This window comes from Pan paniscus, chromosome Y (assembly GCF_029289425.2).
Source record: "Pan paniscus chromosome Y, NHGRI_mPanPan1-v2.0_pri, whole genome shotgun sequence".
NCBI lineage: Eukaryota > Metazoa > Chordata > Mammalia > Primates > Hominidae > Pan > Pan paniscus.
In genome coordinates this window covers 38965478-38985260 of record NC_073273.2, presented here as the reverse complement: position 1 = coordinate 38985260, position 19783 = coordinate 38965478, and the positions used below count along the sequence as shown (strand labels likewise).

Sequence of the window (19783 nt, the reverse complement as noted above, 5' to 3'; positions counted from 1 at the left end):
CCATCTCTGCTAAAAATAAAAAAATTACCAGGCATGGTCATGGGCATCTGTAATCCCAGCTACTCTGGAGATCCTGAGGCAGGAGAATCGGTTGAACCTGGGAGGTAGAGGTTGCAGTGAGTCAAGGTCATGCCATTGCACTCGAGCCCAGGCAACAGTGTGAAACTCCATCTCTAAAGAAAAAAATCTTTGGTTGCTGCAGCCGTATCTGCCTAAGGGGCACCCCAAGCCCAGTAACACTGTGATTTTTATGAACTCATAGAGTTACTGCCTTCATGGTCTTGGGAATGATTCAGTAGAATTCTCTGTATTACCAGGTATACACTCTTGTTCTCTTCCCTTACTTTTCTTCAAACAAATGGGGGCAGACACTTTCACCATTTTAACTCGAGACTTTCACCATGCTGAGACTCCTGGAGCTGAGGGACAGGTGACACAAGCACCCTTGTGGCCATCACCACAGGGACTGCACTGGTTCAGATCCAAACCCAGCACAGCACGGGCTCTAACCCAAAGCCCCAGGGTGACCACTGTCTGGCTCCTTCTGTTATTTCCCCACCTACATCAATTAGCAGATGGTGAATGCAGCCAGGAATGTGTCCTTCCTTTCAAGACATCAGGCTTCTCCCCAGCCAAGAGGGAGTTTAGAAATGCCACCTAAGAGACAAGGCCTTGAGTCTGGAATGTTAGGATTCTACCTGGTGCTCTCTTCTACTGAGTATGAGTTGGTACCCAAACTTACAAGACAAAGTCTGCCCTACTCTTCCTTCTACTTCTTGCAGAAGTAGTCTGTCCACATGGTTTCTGTACTTCCAGAGTCACAGAAAGTTCTGCCTGGCTCCACCGAAGTTCACCGAAGGCCCAAGAGCTCTTCAGTCAGCTTATGCTGAATGCAGTCAGATTTGGATCTCTCTGTTTAGGCCAGCAGGCTCCTTTTTTCTTAGAGTGGGTCCAGAATGCCATCCAAGTGCCAACACCTGAAATTGGGGGCCCCAGGAACCTGCTTTATGCTCTACCCAACTGTGGCCACACTAGTGCCCAAACTGCAAGACAAAGTCCCCTTTACCTCTTCCCTCTCCTTTCCTCAAACAGAAGGAATATTTCCTCATGGCTACCCCTGTTGAGAATATACTGGGTCACACCTGAAGCCAGCATGGCCCGAGGTCTCAGCTAAGAATTGTGACAAATACTGTCAAGGTATGGCTGATACTTCAAGACCCAAGGCCTCTGTAGCCTGCAGATGTTGAATCTTGCCAGAACTGGGTCTTCTCCTCTCCTTCAAAGGAGTGAGTTCTTTTCTGGCCCAGGGTATGTCTAGAAATGTCATCCAGGAAGTATGGCCTGGAAAGGGGGCCTCAGGACTCTGCATGATGGCGCCCTGTTCTACTCTGGCAGAGCTGGTATTCATGTTGCATGACAAAGTCCTCTTTATTCACCTTTTTCTCCCCAAATGAAAGGAAAGAGTCTCTCCAAGAGCTGCAAGCAGTGCTGCCTAGAACTGGGGAAGGGTGACACAGTTACTCCCTTGGCTACCCTCACTGGTCTCTCACTTGGTCACATGCACCTCAAGTCCAATGGCTCTGAGCCCGGTACAGCACTAGGACTTGCCTGAGAACTACAGTCTTTGTGGCAGATACTGACTTTTATGTTCATTTAGTACCCAAGAGCACATTAGTCTGTAGTGACGGGACTAGCCAGAACTCAGGTTCTGACTGCTGGGAAGGACAGTTCTCTGGCTAGATCTGGTCTAAATGCTCCCCCAGTGGGTACCAGCAGAATTTTTCCTCATGTTGCTTTTCACTGAAGCAAGGCAGCACAGAGTTTCAATGCAAAGTCCAGCAGTCACAGCTCTCTTTCCTCCATGCACACGTTCTTTGCTCAACACAGTCACTGACGGGGTTTGGGGATGGGTGATGTCAGTGATTCGAAAGTGTCTTTTCTACCTCCTTCAGTGCTTTTTAAAAAATATTGTGTCAAAACTAGGTACGGTGATTGCTTACCTGAGTTTTGCTTCTGATGAAGGTGCTTTCGTGTGTGAATAGTTGATCAGTTTGGTGTTCCTGCAGGGGTGATGATAACTGGAGTGTCCTTTATGGCCCTCTTGTTCCCTTCTAAAGTATATTGTAGTTAACCCTTCTATTTTAAATTGAAAACAACTTAATTTGAATCACATACAAAACACAACATTTTTACTGCCCGCAGATAACACACATTTTATGCTCTTAAAATTAGTTTGCCTCTTTTAACATTGTATTAACACATTTTAATCTTCTAACTCTTGTATTAGGGTTAAGAGTAAATTATTCACCACTTGTACAGTGTTGCATTAATTTTTATGTGTTCTTGAACTTACATTCAGAGTTATGTTTTTCTGTTTTTGCTTTGCTTTTTAGCATGTTTTTGTTTCAATTTGAAGAACTTCTTTAAGCATTTCTGTTAAGGCAGATCTGCTGCTAACTCACTCAGTTTTGTGTGTCTGAGAAAGACTTTACGTCTCCTTTAATTTTAAAGGATAATTTTGCTGAGCATATTATTTTTTGAGGGCAGATTTGTTTTTGTTTTTGTTTTTGTTTTGTTTTGTTTTTTCTTACTCTTAATATTACCACAGTCTTCTCTGGTTTGTAAAGTTTCTGCTGATTCCCTTAAATGTGATGGTTTGTTCTTCTCTTGCTATTTTCAAAACTCTCTTTGTCTTTGTTTTTTTGAGAGGGGCAGTTTTGAGACGAGTCTCGCTCTGTCACCCAGGCTGGAGTGCAGTGACGTGATCTCAGCTCACTGCAAGCTCTGCCTTCCGGGTTGACGCCATTCTCCTGCCTCAGCCTCCCGAGTAGAGTAGCTGGGACTACAGGTTGCAGCTAGGCTGCAACCACGCCCAGCTAATTTTTTGTATTTTTAGTAGAGACGAGGTTTCACCATGTTAGCCAGGATGGTCTCAATCTCCTGACCTCGTGATCCGCCCGCCTCAGCTTCCCAAGGTGCTGGGATTATAGGCGTGAGCCACCACGCCCAGCCGTTGTCTTTGATTTTAAGCAATTAAATAATGTGTCCTGGCAAAGATCTTTTGATGCTTAGTTTATTTGGGGTTTTTGGGCATAATGAATTCGAATATGCTTTTCTTCTGCAGTTTGGGGAAGTTTTATATCTTTCTTCCTTTCTCTACTTATTTATTCATTCATTCATTCATTCATTTTTGATACAGGGTCTTGCTCTGTTACCCAGGCTACAGTGCAGTGGTATGATTAGGGTTCACTGTAGCCAGAACCTCCCAGGTTCGAGTGATCCTCCCACCTCAGCCCCACTTAGTAGCTAGGACCACAGGAACATACCACCATGCCCAGCAATTTTTTTCTTTTTTATGTAGAGAAAGGATTTCATCATGTCGTCAAGACAGGGCTCAAAACTCCTGACTTCAAATGGTCTGTCTGCTTCAGCCTCCCAAAGTGCTGGGATTACAGGCTTGAGCCACTGCACCCAGCCTTATCTCAATTATTGTAGCCTTATATCATGTACCTAGTTAGAGACAAAGTATTTAAAAACATATCTTTCTAATATGAAAACACTTCTTAATAATTGTGACACATGACTTCACTTCAAGACAGTGACAACTTTGAGAAGTTGGATACTGATGTTAGAAAAAACTTTGGAAATGCAGAACTTCAGATTTAAAGGAGGAAGCTAACTGAGGCGTTCCGTGTACTAGTTTGTAATTGCCCTGAGAGAGAGAAAACATTAGAAAATCTTAGTGAGGAACAGAACCTGAAAGAGTATTTCTGTTAAAGAATAGGAAAAATGAGGAATCAGAATTGCTGGACTTCGGCGTGCTTCACTCAGGCATCGTTTATGCCTGTCACTGAGATTGAAGCTAAAGGATAAGGAAGACAGATGAGTTAGTTGTAGAGAGTAGTACTTATCATCTTGGCTTTTAGACATGTAGAATTTAAATCTTCAAAGAATGTTTAGGTAAAAATTTCTGTTAAAAGATCAGGTTTATGTACACATCAATTGCTTAGAAAAGGAGTCTGAAATATAGGCTAGAGTACTAAATAGTTGTTGATAAGGTGATGAATACTGACGTTTCTGAACTCTTAGCTATTTTCATAACACCATGGAAGGACTGCATTAAGTACTACATTAATAGATTGACTAACCTCGTTTTAATTTATTCAACTCCTACACTTTTTCTATATTAAGATGCATTTTTAAATATATCAAATTTGCCAATAGCTACACTTTCCCAATATACATATGAATACTTTCCCCCAGATATTGTATTTTGGAATTTTTCAAACCTACAGAAAAGTTAGGGAGATAGTACGCTGCATGCTGATAGAACATTCACCTGCTTTTATCAGTTAAGTTTTTGCCGTGTTTATTTGTAGGCTTTCTATATTAATATGCTCACATAAACATGTTTAGGTGAACTAGGTGAAATTACATTACATATATTGTATGCGACCCCAAATAATTCATCTCTGCATCTTTAATACAGTAATTTCCTTTCATAGCCACTATACCATTGTTATACCTAAGAAAATTAAAAACATTATATTATATCTAGATAAAATTTACACCCTATTAAAAAACGGCCTTTTTAAAAGTCTTGCTTCACTTATTTATTTTTTTATTTTTTTTTATTTATTTATTTATTTATTTATTTATTTATTTTTGAGACAGAGTTTTGCTCTTGTTGCCCAAGCTAGAGTGCAGTGGCGTGATCTCAGCTCACTGCACCTCCGATTCCTGGGTTCAAGTGATTCTCCTGCCTCAGCGTCCCTAGTAGCTGGGATTACAGTTGCCCACCTCCATGCCTGGCAGCTAATTTTTGTATTTTTAGTACAGACGGGGTTTCTCCATGTTGGTCAGGCTGGTCTCGAACTCCCAACCTCAGGTGATCCGCCCACCTCAGCCTCCCAAAGTGCTGGGAGCCACTGCACCTGGCCTATTTATTTTTTTATTATTATGCTTCAAGTTTGGAGGTACATCTGCAGAACGTGCAGGTTTGTTACATAGGTATACACATGCCATGGTGGTTTGCTGCACCCGTGAACCTGTCATCTACATCATTCTCAGCAAACTAACACAAGAACAGAATACCAAACACTGCATGTTCTCACTCATAAGTGGGAGTTAATCAGTAAGAACACATGGACACAGGGAAGGGCCTGTCAAGGAGTGGGGGGCTAGGGGAGGGATAGCATTAGGAAAAATACTTGATAAAGATCTTGCTTCTTTTCAGAATCCATTCTTATTCTCAGTTCAGGTTCACTTAAGGTTCCCATTAAATTTAGTACTCGGTTGTTGTATCTGTTTAGTCTTTTGTAAGTATGTAAGAACCCTTTCTAATACATTCTTTCTTTAAGAAACAGATTTAAAAGAAGCCAGTTGTTTTTAGAATGTTCCCTATTTTTTTATCTATCCGGTTCATTTCCTTGTATTTGATACAGGTTAGACTTTTTTTTTTTTGAAGTAGTGGAAATAATGTTGCAGCGTAGTATTTTCCTGATTGTATCCACAACAGTTGCTGTGATACAATGTTGCTGTGTAATATATAAATATATTTTTATGTACATAATATTTTTTATAAAAATATATTTAAATATTTAAAATTTTATATATAATATATTGCTGTGATATAATCAGGCAAGTAAAACTATAATATTGCTGTGATAAAAATGTTTATTATATATAGTATATAATTTTCATTTTGTATTATGAGATGTTACTAAATTTACCTTAAAGCTTAAAAAAATTAGTGAAAAGGTATTTGTTCCTGCCCTTTATCTGTGTTCATCAAAATAAAGATTTCTACTCTTGATTTTAATTTTAAAATGACTTTATCGAAAGTGAAAGGAAATCCTCACTTTTTGCAACTTATTGATAGTTTCAGATACTTGAAATGTATTGTTTTGGTCTGTGTATTCTTTATATAGTTCTGTGACTCTTCGTTTTCATGAGACTTGTGTATTCATTATGGTTTACTATTAAAAGCATTTCTTTGAACAGAATCCTTGAAAGGAATTAAGTGATAAGGCTGCAGGTACTGGTTAGATTTTTCAGTGTAATTTAAAAGGACCTTCTTTGTGTAGTTAAATGGCAGATGTGATCTGCTACAATAATAAATAAGACTACCTGTGAGAAGCATAGTAAAAAGTAAAAACTTTAGAGGGAGGTTAACTAACCTTATTATCAGTTAACCACATTATTAATTCTGGGTTACGCAACAATAGGTTAGTTTGTTTTTTGCTATTTAAAGCACCATGATAAATATGAGGCCACTTGGAAATCCATCCAAAACAATAATAAGTATCACATTTTCTTCTGAAAAGTTGAACTTTAGGAAATCTTTAATTCAGGGGAGTATGTCAGACAGGAATTAAAGTAGAAATCATTCTTTTTAGAATACATAGTTTTAAAAATCCATCCTTAATGATCCCCCAAATAATTATGTATTGTAGAATTCAATACATAAACTAGTAGTTAAAAAGTAACACAAACTAGTAGTTAAAAATACACAAACTAGTAGTTAAAAAGTAAATTTTCTTCCCCAGGTGTGGTGCTGTGCACCTGTGGTCTCAGCTACTCAGGAGGCTGAAAAGGGAGAATCACTTGAGCCCAGAAGGTATAGGTCACAGCAGTGAGCCAAGTCACTGCACTGAGCCTCAGTGACAGAGTGAAACTATGCCAATAAATTAATTAATTAATTAATTTTCTGAAATTTAAACAGTTCAGTTCCAAAGAAATCAACCTAAAGTTCATTTGTTACATATCCTTTGACTATCATTTAAAGCATTACTTTTATTTCACTTTTAAAATTTGCTGTCTTAAACGTAAATGTACTTTCGTTCGTTATGCTTCTTATGATGTAACAACTGTTATTTTTCTGTCTTTAACTTTGTAGACTTGGGAGATGTTCTATTTAATGTCACAAAAAAGTGTTAAAAGGAGAACAGAATAGAACAGTGGTGAGAAATCCAAGCCCTGGAGTCCGATCTGCATATAATCTTGGTTTCTTCACTTCTTTGTCTTGGAGTCTCATGGCCAGTTACTAAACTTCTATAATTCTAGCTTCCTTTTCTGCAAAAGTAATAAATAGTAACAATATCTTACATGATTTTTCAGAAATTATTTGGGCCTGATAGTAGAGAATGGTCTGAACATGTTTTCAATGTGTGAACTACTAAAATTTCAGATGGCACTTATGCCACAACTTTTTCAAACTCAAAAACTAAACTTTAATAATTGTAATTATTTTAACTGTGTTTAGGAATTTTTCATACTGAGTTCAGATAATATGTTGTTTTTCATTTATTGAGTACAAATTTTTAAACCTTTTGCATATCATAATAGTTTTATATTGCTACTTTAACAAAATACTACAGATTTCCTGACCTAACACATAAATTTATTATCTTAGAGATCTAGGAAGAAATTGTAAGGAAGAATCTGTTGGCTTGCTTTTTCTAGCTTCTTAAGACTGTCTACATTCCTTGATTTATGGACCCCTTCTGTCTTTGAAACCTGCAGAGTCTGATCATGTCTTTCTCACATTGCATCATTCTGACTCTAATGCTTCTGTTTCCCTCTTTTATTTTTATGGCCCCTTGCCATTATATTGGACCTAGCCAGATAATACAGGATAATTGTCAGATTTCAAGGTCAGCTGATGAGATACCTTAAATTCATCTGCAAATTTAATTTCCTTTGCCTTGCTGCATCACATAATCACATTATGGGAATTAAGATGTGGACATCCTTGTTAGGGAGGTGGATGTAGTTGTTATTCTGCTTACTGTATGTATGTTAACACTCTCATTCTTATTATCTTACTCTTCATAGTATTATTATAAAATAGGTGTCATTATTCTCTTTTTATAGGTGAGGAAACTCAGGCCCAGGATTTGCTCCAAAGAAACTAGTTTACTACAAAGTAATGGATACATAGACACTAGAGCCATACTGTTTGTATTTAAATCTCAGCTTCCTTTTTTGTATACCTGAATTTCCTCATTCCCTAACATATTTATTTATGAATCTGTAGTGTGCATCAATTGCCCAGGAAAATAAAGCCCCTCATTGTTACATTTTTAAAGTTGTTTTATTTTGTTATTTTTATTTCTAATCAATACTTTTCCTTATTCTAATATTACAAGCATATTTTATTTCAAGTATATTTTATCCTCTACTCTGAATAAAATCCAACTCTAAAGCATCTCTTTTTAGAAGGCTTCATTTCTCTAGCCTGTTGTCTTTGCTATCCACAGTCCTCATCATCTTAAGTGTCTTATCATTGTACAAATAGGTTATTGATTAAGTTAGAATACACTATGTACCCTATGTAGATTAGAGGTTTTTTTGTTTGTTTGTTTTTGAGACAAGGTCTCACTGTCACCTAGGCTTATGTGCACTGACATAATCTTGGTTCACTGCCATCTCTACCTCCCAGGCTCAAGCAATCCTACCACCTTAGACTCCCAAGTAACTGGGACCACAAGTGCCTGCCACCACACCGGCTAATTTTTTGTATTTTTGGTAAACAAAGGGTTTTGCTGTGTTGCCGAGGTTAGTCTCAAACTCCTGAGCTCAAGGGATACCCCCACTTCCACCTCCCAAAGTGCTGGGATTACAGGCGTGAGCTACCACACCCAGACATGTACACTATGTAGAATAGAATGCACAATGTATTTCAAATAGAATTGTCAGGTTTATCAAATGTTTAGTGAAATTGTTGATGGTTATTGTGATACCTTGGTTTTTGTCTTCTTAGATTAAAATAATGTAAACAAGAGACACACAGCAAAAGGGGTGTGGCATAGAGTAATTCTTTGCAAAAGAAAAAGAGTATGTTGAAATTTAGGTACAGAATAGAGAGAATACACCCTGAGAAAAAGAGAGATGACACCCTGAGAGAGGATGGGCTGCTTATAGGTATGAAACTGGCCTGAGGGAGACTCCCTGTATGGGAATCTTACATGATTATTTGTAAGGAGGTCGGAAAGATGTTGCTAGTAAGCATGTTGTGGGTGGTCCTCTGGGTCCTCAGGATACTTGTTCATATGTCATATGTCTCATTAGCATCTTAAATCCCTACCCACGGGTGTGCGTTTTCCTATTAAAATGAGCAAATGGTCATTATGAGGATAGGTAAAATCAAAATGTACATGCTCTTTAGAGGGGAGAGTCTACTGAAGATAGCTTAGGTTGAATGAGCCCAGTGACAATGCAAATGCTAAGGCTTATTGTGTTGGCTATAAGATCATCCCTGTTGAAGCAGCATGCCAAGAACACAGTCATTTCCTTGATTACTTATTTTGCTGCAAAACCTTATTTGTTCTTTTCTTTCAATGCAGAAGCCATTTTTATTCCACGCCTTTTCATATATTCTTTTATCCAAACAACTAAAAAAAAGTCTTAAGAAATAAAATTGATTTGACTCTAGGAGGTGGCTGGCAAAATGGCCAAATAGGAACAGCTCTGGTCTATAACTCCTAGTGAAATCAATGCAGAAGGCAGATTTCTGCATTTCTCACTAAGGCACCCTGCTCATCTCACTGGGACTGGTTAGAAAGGGGGTGCAGCCCATAGAGGCGGAGCCAAAGCAGAGTTGGGTGTTGCCTCATCTGGGAAGAGGTCAGGGAACTCCCTCGCTGAGCCAAGGGAAGCCGTGAGGGACTGTACCATGAGGAATCATGCACTTGGCTCAGATACTATGCTTTTCTCAATCTTCAACCCACAGACCCAGAGGATTGCCTCAGGTGCCTACACCACCAGGGCCCTGGGTTTCAAGCACAAAACTGGGCGGCCATTTGGGCAGACACTGAGCTAGCTGCAGTTTTTTTTGTTGTTGTTCTGTTTTGTTTTTTTCATGCCCACAGTGGAGCCTGGAAGGGCACCAAGACAAAACAGTTCAATCCCCTGGAAAGGGGTCTGAAGCCAGGGAGTCAAGTCGTCTAGCTTAGCAGAGCCCATGGAGCCCAGCAAGCTAAGATCCACTGGCTTGAAATTCTCGCTGCCAGCACAGCAGTCTGAAGTAAACCTGGGACACTCGAGCTTGGTGTGGGGAGGGGTGTCTGCCATTACTGAGGCTTGAGTAGGCAGTTTTCCCCTCATAGTGTAAACAAAGCCTCTGGAAAGGTCAGAATGGACAGAATCCACTGCAGCTCAACAAAGCCGCTATAGACTGCCTCTCTAGATTCCTCCTCTCTGGGCAGGGCATCTCTGAAAGAAAGGCAGCAACACCAATCAGGGGCTTATAGATAGAACTCCCATCTCACTGGGACATAGCACCTGGGGGAAGGGATGGCACACTTAAACAGTTCCCTGCCAGTTGGCTCTGAAGAGACCAGCAGATCTCCCAGCACAGTGCTCAAGCTCTGCTAAGGGATAGACTGCCTCCCCAGGTAGGTCCCTGAACCCCATGCCTCCTGACTAGGAGACACCTCCCAGCAGGGGTTGACAGACATTTCATAGAGCAGAGCTCCAGCTGGCATCTGGTGAGTGCCGCTCTGGGACAAAGCTTCCAGAGGAAGGAGCAGGCAGCAGTCTTTGCTGTTCTGCAGACTTCACTGGTGATACCCAGGCGAACAAGGTCTGGAGTGGACCTCCAGCAAACTCCAGCAAACCTGCAACAGAGGTGAATATTAGAAGGAAAACTAACAAGCAGAAAAGAATAGCATCAACATCAACAAAAAGAACATCCAAACAGAAACCCCATCTGAAGGTGACCAACATCAAAGATCAAAATTAGATAAATCAGTGAAGACAAGGAAAAACCAGCCCAAAAAGGCTGAAAATTCCAAAAACCAGAACACCTCTTCTCCTCCAAAGGATCACAGCTCCTCACCAGCAAGGGAACAAAACTGGACAGAGCATGAGTTTGATGAACCGACAGAAGTAGGCTTCAGAAGGTGGGTAATAACAAATTCCTGTGAGCTAAAGGAGCATATTCTAACCCAAAGCAAGGAAGCTAAGAACCTTGAAAAAAGGTTAGACGAATTGCTAACAAGAACAACCAGTTTAAAGAAAAACATAAGTGACCTGATGGAGCTGAAAAACACAGCACGGGAACTTCATGAAGCTTACACAAATATCAATAGCTGAATCGATCAAGTGGAAGAAATCATATCAGAGATTGAAGACAACTTAATGAAATAACATGTGAAGGCAAGATTAGAGAAAAAAGAATGAAAAGGAATAAACAAAGTCTGCAAGAAATATGGGACTATGTGAAAAGACCGAACATACATTTGATTGATACACCTGAAAGTGACGGGGGAGAGTGGAACCAAGTTGTAAAACACTCTCCAGGATATTATCCAGGAGAACTTCTCCAAGCTAGCAAGACAGCCCAACATTCAAATTCAGGAAATACCCAGAGAACACCACAAAGATACTCCTCGAGAGAGCAACCCCAAGACACATAATCATCAGATTCACCAAGGTTGAAATGAGGGAAAAAATGTTAAGGGCAGCCACAGAGAATGGTCAGGTTACCCACAAAGAGAATCCCATCAGACTAACATTGGATCTCTCTGCAGAAACCCTATGAGCCAAAAGAGAGTGGGGGCCAATATTCAACGTTCTTAAGTAGTTTTCACAGAATTTCACATCCACAGAATTTTATATCCAGCCAAACTAAGCTTCATAAGCAAGGGAGAAAACAGAATCATTTACAAACAAGCAAATGCTGAGAGATTTTGTCACCACCAGGCCTGCCTTAATAGAGCTCCTGAAGGAAGCACTAAATATAGAAAGGAACAACTGGAACTAACCACTGCGAAAACATACCAAATTCTGTAGACCATCGACACTATGAAGAAACTGCATTAACTAAATGGGCTAGCATTATAATGACAGGATCGAATTCACACATAACAATATTAACCTTAAATGATAGTGGGCTAAATGTCCCAATTAAAAAGACACAGACTGGCAAATTGGATAGACAGTCAAGACCTATCAGTGTGCTGTATTCAGGAGAACCCATCTCATGTGCTGAGACACACTTAGGATCAAAAAAAAAAAGAGATGGAGGAAGATTTAGCAAACAAATGGAAATCAGATAAAAGGAGGGGTTGCAATCCTAGTCTCTGATAAAACAGACTTTAAACCAACAAAGATCAAAAGAAACAAAGAAGGGCATTACATAATGGTAAAGGGATCAATGCAACCAGAAGAGCTAACTTTCCTAAATATATATACAGCCAATACAAGAGCACCCGGATTTATAAAGTAAGTTCTTAGAGACCTACAAAGAGACTTAGATTCCCACACAATAATAGTAGTGACAGTAGTAGTGGAAGGCCTTAATACCCCACTGTCAGTATTAGATCAACAAGACAGAAAATTAACAAGGATATTCCGGACTTTGAACTCAGCTCTGGACCAAGCAGACCTAACAGACATCTATGGAACTCTCCACCCCAAAACAACAGAATATACATTCTTCTCAGCACCACATTGCACTTACTTTGAAACTGACCACATAATTGAAAGTAAAACACACCTCAGAAAATGAAAAAGAATGGAAATCTTAACAGTCTCTGAGACCACAGTGCAATCAAATTAGAACTCAGGTTTTAGAAACTCACTCAAAACCCCACAAATACATGGAAACTGAACAACCTGCTCCTGAATGACTACTGGGTAAATAACGAAATTAAGGAAAAAAATAAAGAAGTTCTTTGAAACCAATGAGAACAAAGGCACAACATACCAGAATCTCTGGGACACAGCTAAAGCGTTGTATAAAGGGAAATTTTTAGCACTGAATACCCACAGGAGAAAGTAGGAAAAATCTAAATTCAACACACTAACATCACAATTAAAGAACTAGAGAAGCAAGAGCAAACAAATTCAAAAGCCAGCAGAAGACAAGAAGTAACTAAGGCAGGAACTTCACAGCAGGACTAAAGAAGATAGAAACACAAAAAACTCTTCAAAAAATTAATGAATCCAGGAGCTGATTTTTTGAAAAGATCCATAAAATAGACCACTATCCAGACTAATAAAGAAGGAAAAAGAACCAAATAGATGCAATAAATAATGATAAAGGGGAGATCACCACTGATCCCATAGAAATGCAAACCACAATCAGAATACTATAAACACCTCTATGCAAATAAACTAGAAAATCTAGAAGAAAGGAACAAATTCCTGGACACATACACCCTCCCAAGACTAAATCAGGAAGAAATCGAATCCATGAATAGACCAATAACAAGTTCTGAAATTGAGGCAGTAATTAATACTCTATCAACCAAAAAAAACTCAGCACCAGACAAATTCACAGCCAAATTCTATCAGAGGTACGAAGAGGAGCTGGTACCATTCTTTCTGAAACTATTCCAAACAATAGAAAAAGAGGGACATCTCCATAACTCATTTGATGAGACCAGCATTATTTCTATACCAAAACCTGGCAGAGACACAAGAAATAAAAAAAAATTCATGCCAATATCCCTGATGAACATCGATGCAAAAATCCTCAATAAAATACTGGCAAACCAAATCCAGCAGCACATCAAAAAGCTTATCTACTAGGATCAAGTCGGCTTCATTTCTGGGATGCAAGGCTAGTTCAACATACACAAATCAATAAACGTAATCCATCCCATAAAAGAACCAATGACAAAAAACACATGATTATCTCAATAGATGCAGAAAAGGCCTTCAACAAAATTCAACACCCCTTCACAACTCCCAGTAAACGAGGTATTGATGGAACGTATCTCAAAATAATCGAGCTATTTATGATAAACTGAATGAGCAATATCATACTGAATGACCAAAAACTGGAAGCATTCCCTTTGAAAACCAGCACAAGACAAGGATGCCCTCTCTCACCACTCCTATTCAACATAGGGTTGGAAGTTCTGGCCAGGGCAATCAGGCAGGAGAAAGAAATAAAGGGTATTCAGTTAGGAAAAGAGGAAGTCAAATTGTCTCTGTTTGCAGATGACATGATTGTATATTTAGAAAACCCCATCATCTCAGCCCCAAATCTCCCAAAGCTGATAAGCAACTTCAGCAAAGTTTCAGGAAAGAAAAGTCAATGTGCAAAAATCACAGGCATTCCTGTACACCAGTAATAGAAAGCCAAATCATGAATGAACTCCCCATTCACAACAGCTACAAAGAGAATTTAATACCTAGGAATACAACTTACAAGAGATGTGAAGGACCTCTTCAAGTAGAACTACAAAACCAGTGCTTAATGGAATAAGAGAGGACACAAACAAATGGAAAAACATTCGATGCTCATGGATAGGAAGAATCAACATTGAGAAAATGGCCATACTGCCCAAATTAATTTATAGCTTCAGTGCTATCCCCATCAAGCTACCACTGACTTTCTTCACAGAATTAGAAAAAACTACTTGTAAATTTCATATGGAACCAAAAAATAGCCCACATAGCCAAGGCAATCCTAAGCAAAAAGAACAAAGCTGGAAACATCACACTACCTGACTTCGAACTATACTACAAGGCTACAGTAACCAAAACAGCATGGTACTGGTACCAAAACAGATATATAGATGAATGGAACCGAACAGAAGCCTCAGAAATAACGCCTCACATCTACAACCATCTGATCTTGACAAACCTGACAAAAACAAGCAATAAGGGAAGTATGCCCTATTTAATAAATGGTGTTGGGAAAACTGGCTAGCCATATGCAGAAAACTGAAACTGGACCCCTTTTTTACACCTTATACAAAATTAACTCATATGGATTAAAGACTTAAACGTAAGACCAAAAACCATAAAAACCCTGGAAGAAAACCTAGGCAATACCATTCAGGACATAGGCATGGGCAAAGACTTTATGACTAAAACACCAAAAGCAATGTCAACAAAAGTCAAAATTGACAAATGGGATCTAATTAAATTAAAGAGTTTTCTCCACAGCAAAATCAATAGGCATCCTACAGAATGGGAGAAAAATTTTGCAATCTATCCATCTGACAAAGGGCTAATATCTGGAATCTACAAGGAACTTTACAAATTTACAAGAAAAAAAACATCAAAAAGTGGGCTAAGGATATAAACAGAGACTTTTCAAAAGATACGTGGCCAACAGACATGAAAAAAAGCTTATCATCACTGATCATTAGAGAAATGCAAATCAAAACCACAGTGAGATACCATCTCACACCGTGTAGAATGGTGATCATTAAAAAGTCAGGAAACAACAGATGCTCACAAGTAGGTGGAGAAATAGAAACGTTTTTATACTGTTGGCGGGAGTGTAAATTAGTTCAGCCATTGTGGAAAACAGTGTGGTGATTCCTCAAGGATCTAGAATGATAAATACTATTTGACCCAACAATTCCATTACTGGGTACATACCCAAAGGATTATAAATTATTCTACTGTAAAAACACATGCACATATATTTATTGCAGCACTGTTCACAATAACAAAGACTTGGAACCAACCCACATGCCCATCAGTAATAGTCTGGATAAAGAAAATGTGGCACATACACACCATGGAATACTGTGCAGCCAAAAAAAAGGATGAGTTCATGCCCTTTACAGGTACATGAATGAAGCTGGGAACCATCATTCTCAGCAAACTAACACAAGAACAGAAAACCAAACACTGCGTGTTCTCACTCCTAAGTGGGAGTTGAACATTGAGATCACATGGACACAGGGAGGGGAACATCACACACCAGGGCCTGTCGGGAGTGGGGGATTAGGGGAGGAATAGCATTAGGATAAATACCTAATGTAGGTGACAGGTTGATGTGTGCAGCCAACCACCATGGCATGTGTGTACCTATGTAACCAGCCAGCTTCTATTTTTTTCCCACTTTTCTTCAGAGCAGATTATTGTAAAATATATAACTTTAACAAAGTGATTTTGTCTAAATCCTGTGGCCTTTTAGGCGTCTCAGTATTCCTGGTGTGTTATGCCTTAACAGAAGGCCACAATATGCCTGTTCATTTCCCTTCCTTTATATTTTTTAAATTGAATTTGTAATTGTCATAGGGTAAATCTATTCAAATTGAGCAAAAGGAAGAAATGTCAACAGTACATTTTTGTGACTCTTTATAAGCCATTCAGTTCTCTTCAGATGAAATCTGTTTCAAGGATTAGCCAAAGCAGACAGTTTATGTTAAAACAAGTCTTGAAATTTATCTTGAATCTTTTAAATATTCTTTCCCTTAATACTATTACTTTCTATGTATTCTTCCACGCCCTTTAATTGAATCAGATTCTCATTTATGTGGTCTCCATAAAAGCCTCTACCTCTCAAAATTGTTGTTGTTCTTTGTTCATTTCCTACTGCTGCCTTCTGAAGTGGTAAGGAATAAAAATTTCTTTGAAGGAGAATACATCAGAACATGGAGCAATCACAATTGAGTTATTCAATATTGTTAATATAACAGCAGTCAGCTTTTAAGATTTCACTTTTGGGTCTTATAATTCTCTACCATCATTCCAGAGAGTCTGCTTCTGGAATGGCTGTTGTAATATATAATGACAATATTATTATTTTATATTAGTAATATTCAGCTATTTGTTTCTGTAGTGTCTATAGAAATACTATTCATTCTTAGTGTTTACTTCTAGCAACAAAGCACTGTTCCTTTGTAGTGTTTTGTCTCGTTTTTATATGAAATTTCAAAACTGAGTATAAAGTAATACAATAAAAACTGTGATGTAATTGTCAAAATAATGAGAATTACTGGAAATGAAAGTTCATCTGTTGAGAAACAAATAGAACCAAACTGATTGCACAGAATAAGCTTCATTGTGGTCACGTATGGTGGCTCACGCCTGTAATCCCAGCACTTTGGGAGACCAAGGCAAGCAGATCACCTGAGGTCAGGAGTTTGAGACCAGCCTGGCCAACATAGTGCAACCCGTTTTTACTAGAAATACAGAAATTCACTGGGCATGGTGGCGGGCACCTGTAATCGCAACTACTTGGGAGCCTGAGGCAGGAGCCTTGCTTGAGCCCAGGAGGCAGAGGTTGCATGAGCCAAGATCACGCCATTTCACTCCAGCCTGGGTAACAAGAGCGAAACTCCATCTCAAAAAAAAAAAAAAAAAAAAACTCTATCTAAAAAAAGAAGAAACTAACCCTCATTATTTGGGGGAATGTAATGTTGTTTTAGCCCCAAGGATTTTATCTTCATGAAAGACAATGGCACAGGGTGGTGGGGTGAGTAGGTACAAAATTTGACAGATGGTGAGCAGAAGAGAGTATGGAAGACATAGTAAGAGGAAGCTTGAAATTACTTAGTTTGGAAATCCCTAATCCCTAATTAAATAGCCTTGTAACATCATGCAAACTTTACCTTTTTGACTCCCACATTTCCCACTTAGTAAAATGGGTATGGATGCTTCTTGCACTGAGCTGTTACGAGAATTGTGTGGCATATCTAATGTAAAGTACCAATTCCATGTCTTGTGTATGGTACTAAGCCTTCATGGTTGCTGCCTCTTTGTGGCAGTTTATTTTCTCATTTGGAAACATGGTTGAATTTGCAAAAACACAAATTCATAAAGTTTGAGGCATTATTTTCTTGTGAAATATGACATGTTTTGAAGCACTATTTTGCAGTAATATCCCTGTACCCAGAAGTGAAATCATGTAGAAAAGGGATGGGAGGAAGACGTCAGTAGGTGCCACAGATCCAGTGTGGTTTATATTCTTACTTTTTGACAGGAACGGAATTTTTTACTTGTCTCCCCTGGCACATCTTTCATACACAAAAAAACTCACAATAAGACTTTCCTGGTGAAATTCAAATATAGGCAGAAATATGGCATTGTTTCTAAGTAGGCATAATTGCTAAAGGCAAACTGAAAATTATGTATTTTGTATGATACTTAAGGAATTTGTCATGCCACATTAGGCTTATATTGCTGTACTTATGTTTTAAAATAAGTTAGCATATTTTGTATGTAATATCCCTAATGATTTTGCCCCAGGGTTACTTATAGGAATTCTGATTTAAAAAGTAAGGAAAAGAAACATAACAAGTAATAGTTTAACCTGGCAAGTAACAAATGGCAAGAAAATATAAATGAAGGAAATTAAATCTGCCATTAATGTATATTGTAAAATTTTACGTAAATTTAAATTTATATAAAACTTAATGTATATTGTAAAATTTAACTGTTGTTATTTAGTCCCACAACAGTTTACAAAACCAAAACAGATAAAGCCTCATGCTCATGATGCTTACACTCATGGGAAAGAAAGATAATAAACAGATGTGGAAAATAATTTTACATACTGATAATATGATCATTTTCCCCCCAAATATTTGGTATGTAATCCATATACTGATAATTTCAAGTCCGTATCTGTAGTGTAACAGAGCAACAAGCTCCAAATTAGCTCAAATTCTCCTGATTCCAGGAGGTTATATGTTTACAAAAGGTGTTAATGGCATTTTTATTAAACCCATATCATGCTTTCTAAGATAAGTTTAGAGTTGAAATGTGCCTTAGAGTATCACCTATACCACCTCTGCTTTGAAAAACTTAGATTCACAGAAACTTTAGCAGGCAGTTTTGAGCAGTGACAGCAAGTTACAGGAAAATCAGCAGTATTTGTAATTGTTTGCAATATATTGTTATCCTCACAAGTATGTGTAGGAAAGGTATAAATTATAAGAAAAGTCAGTGTGAATAATAATGAAGGACTCTACTATACCATTTTCAAATTAAAATTCAGCAAGTAATACTTTTTTTTCTTTGTTGTTATATTGGAGCTAACTTTGTATCTTGTAGTGACCATATTCATAGATAATTATCTGCTGTGGTGCCAAAGTTTTAAAATCTATTATATAACTGCTTGTGAGGGTATAGGCAACCTTCTTGCCTTTCTGTAATCATAAAAATTCCAACCTGTAATTCTGAACTTTTATTTCAAAGATGAAGAAATTGACTCTTACAAAAGTTATTTTACTTGTCCAAATTAGAGCCCAAATAAATAATATATCTTTAATTAAGGATGAATTTATTGTAGATTATGATCATTGCATTTTTATAGTCAAATGTCAGTTATTCTCAACTTTAAATATTTTAATATTGTCATCGTCCAGCATGCACATTTGAAAATTTGAGGAAAAGAAAAATTACCATGTGAATAGACTTTAGAACCCAGATTCACAAAGTTATTTCTAATTGGTATACCTTTTATGTAAAATATTCAGTGTTTAGTTACTCTCACAAATAGTTTTTTCCCACAATAGGTATTGTCTTTTGAAAATTCTGAAGCAATGTCAGACATTGAGAGAAGCTCTTGTTGCAGCAGGAAAAGAGGTTATATGGCATGGGCGGACAAATGATGAACCAGCTCATTACTGTAGCATTTGTGAGGTGAGTAACTGTTTCTACTGATAGTTGTTTTGTTTTGGATTCTCTAGGTTTTGAATTGTTGTTGCTTTATTTTAAATTTACCTATACTTTTATGTAATGCTTTTGATTGAAATTGACTATTAAAACTATTAGGCTAAGTTCTCAGCTGATACAATATTTCACTAACTAGATCTATTAAAAGTATCTCCTACAGAAGAATTTATTTAGTAAATCCTTATCCAAATGATAATCATCTCACTTTAAACTAGGAACAGTCCATAGCAAGTACACAGATGCCTACAAACAGGATTTAATTCAATATTCAGGCAGATCAGGATGAAGTCCTTTCTGGTTCATTTCATAAATCATTATTGACTTTTCTCTTCTGACCAAGGCTTACAAGATGTGCAGAATAAGCATGTGTTGCTTGCCCTGGAGAAGTTTACATTCTACTTGC

The 19783-nt window shown here is 38.0% G+C and overlaps 1 protein-coding gene across 18 annotated transcripts in view; it reads left to right on the top strand.

Annotated features, from left to right (window-relative positions):
* Positions 1-19783, top strand: part of UTY (ubiquitously transcribed tetratricopeptide repeat containing, Y-linked) — a 254423-nt gene that overhangs the window by 206043 nt on the left and 28597 nt on the right. For 17 of the 18 annotated variants that reach the window (XM_063602062.1, XM_063602063.1, XM_063602064.1 and 14 more), the window contains one exon: positions 19221-19347. In XM_063602062.1, the coding sequence (XP_063458132.1) occupies positions 19221-19347 (127 nt within the window). Of the gene's footprint in view, positions 1-1092; positions 4542-19220; positions 19348-19783 lie in introns of those variants that run through there. The other variant, XM_063602074.1, reaches the window with a different exon arrangement.